Here is a 5,548-nt window from a genome sequence, read left to right as displayed (position 1 = left end):
GTTCTCCTCTGGAATTCAACCTCAAATAGTGACAAAAGCATTAAGTGGAAAATTGGGCATTTGGCTTTAGGTTTCTGGGCCATAAGTTAAATTGGCTGGAAAAAAGGTCATTAAATTAGACAATTTTTTTGTTCAAAGGACAACTTTCTGCAAATGTAGGAAAGCAAGATTTGTTTATCAATTCTAAAGTCTATGTTCTAGGAAATGTGATTCCTTCTAATAAATAAGCCAAGCATATCCTCCTCTTTAAGAAAATATCAGAGAACAGTCATGAATATTTCTTATATACAGACTTACAGCCTTAAAATAACAAAGTGAGCCATTCAAAACCTGTGAAGACTTTTCTGAATGGAGATCTGAGTTTGGGAAGAGGTTGCAGTTGAGGTACTGTGGCCCGGAAAGCTTAGAGTTCTCAAGTCATACCTTCTGAACTGCTCGAGTTTTCTTATCATTTCCATGAATTACATTTTTAAATGTCTCCAGGGGTTATCCGGGCAAGCAAATTGTGGACTATTCTGTTGTTTGTTTTTGTCGTCTCTGCTTTAGAAAAAGTGCTCGAAAAGTCAGACTAAACTAGCGTTCAAGTTCAACTGGCGAGAAGAGGGTGGTGTTAGGCAAGGTTACCTTCTTACAGGCGGTGACGGAGCTCCCCAGGCTGCTTCCGGAGCTGCCACTGGCGCCGCCCTGCTCCGGGGTGGAAACCTCACACATCAGTGGTGACTCCGCGATGCTGTTTGTGCCCCAAAACACGAAAGAGAACACATTCCAGTGAGTCATCTCCATATTCAGAAAGGAAGAAACACGATAAAGTTGATCAAAAATCAACTTTTCAGATTGCGTTGCACGCTGCAATTCCACCTGCTGACATTGACATTTCCGAGTTGGTGTCACTTTTGTCATTGATGGAATTGCTATGAGCTATTCCACCGTGAATATAAAACTACGACCTGCTGTTTGGATGGATGCGATACATCTGCCTGACTTCCAGCCCTGTTAACGTCTTTTCTTAAGCAAGAAGTTTTAAAACCCTAATAACGTCTTCCCGTGCCACGTTAATTCTGCTCTGTCAAAAATAACAAAATGAAGGAAAAATATAATTTTAATCAGGAGGTAGGATGATATCATGAAAAGAATCTGGGTTTTCGAAAACGATCATCTCTCTTTTTTTATATTAAAATATATTTGACATATAAACGTAAAAGAAATCATTATGTAATCTGGTCATCTCTTTATCATCTCTGTGGCTGGAGGCAGTATCTTAACTTCTCTGTCTTCAAAATTCTAGACTTTATATTCCTTTCTCCTATCTCTGTCCAATCTTGGTGGGCTGTATAAGTATTTTAAAAAATTTTAAATTATTTCTACATCCTCAAAATGTGATAGAAATTTAAATTATTATGAAACCTGCTGTTCATGATATGACTGAAGATTTTAAATTGAGACCAATTTGAATACAAAAAGCCTACTGAATCTTAAAGATTTCTAAGTATTTCTCTTCTGAAAATATAATTTGGAATTTAAAAATGTATTGTTATCTCAAGTCTACACATTTTTTGTTCATTGACCTCATACAACATATTCAATTAATTAAAATACATTTTTAAAAATACAATTTAATGATTCCTTATATAATTATCAACCTAATATATAGAATTTTTCTATTAAAAGAAGCACCAAATAGATAGGGTAAGTGAGCAATGTATTTCTAATATATAACCCTCACATTTTAAGTTCTAAATTAGTAAATTTTCATTATTTTGTAATAGCCATAAGTCACACTGCATGAATATAGTCTGTTAGTATTGCCATGGTTAATTATTATTTTTTAATGACTACTGCTGGTTTTCTGCAACAGATCATAAATTCAGGTAAACACTTCATAGAAAAAGTCAAGTAAAATCTGTTTTGTTTTACATTTTTATATTTATTTTCTGAGTAATTGTCACATTGAGAACTAACGTGAGTCTAGTTTAAATGAAAGGATAGCACTCATATTATCTTTGCTTAACTGAGAAAAGGTAGTGGGAAGAAAGAAGGAAGGAAGGAAGGAAGGAAGGGAGGAAGGAAGATTGGAACTATGCTGCCTAGCTTTTCTGGTGCTGTCTCTTCATTTATAAATCAAGTGTTTTGGAATCAAGTCTGTGGTACGTCCTAGCTCTAAAAGTCACTTGCAAAATATCATGGAGGGCCTGAGTTTCCAGCCCTATTTTTAGTTTCCCCATAATGTGGGCCTATAACTTTTAAGCTGCCATTTAAGTGTGATTGTAACTCGAACGTGACAGCAGATGACCCTCTGAATGCTTTCTTGACCATAAGATGGTTTGGCTTTTACCCAAACACCAAACAGGTTATTATTTCCAAACCATTGACATATAAAAGATAAGACCATGGACCAAGCAAACTTCAGTCTGCAGTAACTTAGCTCGAGAGTTAAGGAAATCATATACTATTTCTTCTGGGAACCAATCAAGTCCCCGTATGCATGAATTGAGGAAGGTGAGCTGAAAAGTCCACACAGATGCATGTCCTATTGCTACTGTGTCCCTAGGCAGCTCTGATGAGCTAAGAACTTGCGCCCAGACCACACCAGGACCTATGGCCATCGTCAGAACATCTCCCGTGTCTCTTCAGAGGGTTAGCAATCCTGGGAGTGGGCAGTAAGTAGACTGAGAAGTAAGGCTGAGACAGACCTGACATAAAACAGAAGAGAAACAGAGCTTCAACCATCTCTGACTGCTCTAAAAGGTGATCACACTTCACTAGGGCTGAGTTGGGTACGTCCAAAATCAGGGGGTAATGGGAACAGAGGGAAAAGGGAAAGATCACCCATGGAAATTCTTTGTTTTCCCATAAAGCACACTGTATGTGACTGCGAGTAGATAAGGTGCTGTAGTAATTGATAGACATAAAAAAGTTTAAGAAATGCCGAGCTGGTCTAGGGAAAGGAAGAAAAAACAAATCTACCCATTTATATCTCGGTATGAAAGCCCTTCTGCCTGTAGATAATGACGAGATCCTAGATGGAAAGGAAGGTGAGGAAGGAAATTTGAAAGTGTTGTTTGCCTGCAGGGCTCACTCTGTTGGTTCTAATGTTAAGCCTGTGTAGCATTATAAAATAACTTTTAAAGTGTATATGTATATATATATATGTATTTGTTTATTGTTATAAAAATTAAATGAAGCAGTACAGTCGCATGCTGCCTAGCACCATTCTAAGGTCCTAAAGTGTGTTTGCTCTTTCAGTACTTACAGCCTAATTGGTGCATTAATTGACAAATGTGATGCAGCTCCACTGTACCAATATTCAAAATGAATGCATCTTCCAGTCCCCAGAAACACATTATAACTCAATTCAATGATGCCTAATATTCAAAACTATATGTAGAGAAGCTTATCTTTTAAACCATGTGACATGGGTATGAATATCCGGTAGGTGACTTGACAACACAGCCCAATCTGTTCCCATGCCTTTGGGATGAAGATGGAATTGGCTGCAGTAGGATGAGGCAGAGACGGCAGCGCTGTGAAACTAGTGCCTTCATTAAAATGAGTTCAGATTGACATTGAAAGAACTACTGTGAAGACACAGTACAGCCTCATAACTTGCTCCTAATGGTAATGACTCCGAATTCTTCCCTGGGACATTTTCCTTTGATTTTGACAAGTGTTGACAATATTTATTAAGCACACCCTTTCAGATTGGTTTCATGCAGAAACTGCTAAACGAATTTCAATGAGGAAGTAGATGAAGGTGAAAAAGAAGGTACAAAAACAGAACTTGAAGTAGTGACTTTAAAAATATTGTGGGAGGAGAAGCATGCTCCCGTCTAGAAAATGTCATGTGGGAGTAAGGCGCTGAGCTGCCACTACGTTTCAGTCATTAATGATTCATGCAATGTGAATAAGTAGGTCACCATCAGCAGTACAAATGGCTTCAGGAATATTCAGCTATTTCCCCAGAGAGAAGTGTCCAGTGCTTGTTAAGTTCTATGTTGCAACTCAAAAGTTTGGTCCAAGAACTGGCTGCACTGATATTAACTGGCAGCGTGTTAGCCCTCCAGGAACTCAGGTCCCCGAATCAGAATCCGCATTTTCACATTAAACTCAGGTGACTCATATACTCATTAAAGCTTAAGAATCACTTCTCGGACATGTTAAATTAAATAGACATTTTCTTTTGTCCTTGGGCCTTTGCACATGATGCTTCTTCTTTTAAGAACAGCTTTCTCAATTCCCTTCTTCCTCCTGGATAATTCCTACTCTATCCTTTGGGTCTCCAATTATAAATCACCTCCTGCACCTGCCTCCATCCCTCCCTCTGCCAGAGAGGCCACACCTTCTCTCCAACCTCCTTCCACTGCCCCCCGCACATACAAGCACACACTCTTACCTCTCCTCAGCCCCGTATTTCCACTCCTCACCCCAAAGCAAGATTTGAGACAGACACTACTCTTGTGTGTTCCATCACCACCCTGAACCACGTCCTGTTTTAGCACTTGTCAAAATGTTCACCACTTGTCAAATGTTTGTCTGCCTCTCTATAGGCTGTAAGTACTGAAAGAGCAAACACACTTTAGGACCTTAGAATGGTGCTAGGCAGTCATGGATGCTCAGTTAGTGTTTATTAGTGTTGTTTGTTCTTAATTTTCTGAGCATCCTGGTTGACCTTAAAAGATTATGCACAAAAGGATGTTGGAATGCAACGCTAAATTTTCTAAACTGGTGACAGATGGTGGGATAAGCCACATCTGAGATGATTTAAAGAATTTCCCCGGATAGCTCTGATGAAAAGGAATCCTTGATGCTATTGTTGCTCACATGTCAAGTAAACACAGTATAAAGTTTAACAATTGTAACAGAGTCTAAAAGATCAGATTTGTTGTTATCCTCTCGCTTAAAGAATGCTTTTAGTAAGACGTAGTAATTACCATTGGTTTGATTGTCTCGGTCCTATTAAGGATATCTACTCTTGAGCTTTATTCTAAATCCTTTAATCTCAACACTAGAACAAAAAAAACTAAATGCTCACATCTATCAAAAGAGATCCTGAGAAAGGAATTGAGTTGCTCTGTATATCATTAATTTAATGATATACTCCAACCAAGAATTTAGAGGATTTTAAAATACACCTTCTCACTGGGTTCAAAATAGAAGTTTCATAAAGCGAGTGTCTTTATTTTACCCTCAGCCAAAGGGATTAACTTGTTACATGAAGCTCAGAGGTTCAGGTCAGTCTATCAAAACCTGATTTGTTTTAAAAGTCACATGGTATGTTAATTTATCTTACTTTCAGCTTCTGACCAATCTATTGACAAAGACTCCCTCCTTGACCAGGCTCCGCTGAGTATTCTTTCCAACAAGATCTTGACCTTGGCCTGATGAGCCCAGTTTTAGCAAGGAATCTCACTAAGTCATTTCAGCAAGACTCCTACTCCCCCTGATGTATGATCAACTTCCTTATCCCTCACCCTTGACATTTAAGACCTGGATCTGCCTTTAACAAGCATCCTGTGAGGCCATTTTAGCAAGGATCATCCTACCCTCCTCT

General features: G+C 38.5%; 1 protein-coding gene across 1 annotated transcript in view; it reads right to left on the bottom strand.

Moving 5' to 3' along the window:
* The window catches only part of SPHKAP (SPHK1 interactor, AKAP domain containing), a 105,789-nt gene that overhangs the window by 93,066 nt on the left and 7,175 nt on the right, over positions 1-5,548 (bottom strand). The window contains exon 2 of the mRNA XM_023532937.1: positions 625-730. Within this exon, the coding sequence (XP_023388705.1) occupies positions 625-730 (106 nt within the window). The remainder of the gene's footprint in view (positions 1-624; positions 731-5,548) is intronic.

This window comes from Pteropus vampyrus, unplaced genomic scaffold, assembly GCF_000151845.1.
Source record: "Pteropus vampyrus isolate Shadow unplaced genomic scaffold, Pvam_2.0 Scaffold93, whole genome shotgun sequence".
NCBI classification, from domain to species: Eukaryota; Metazoa; Chordata; class Mammalia; order Chiroptera; family Pteropodidae; genus Pteropus; species Pteropus vampyrus.
Note: the sequence above shows the minus strand (reverse complement) of the source record. Positions and strands in the feature narration are given on the sequence as shown.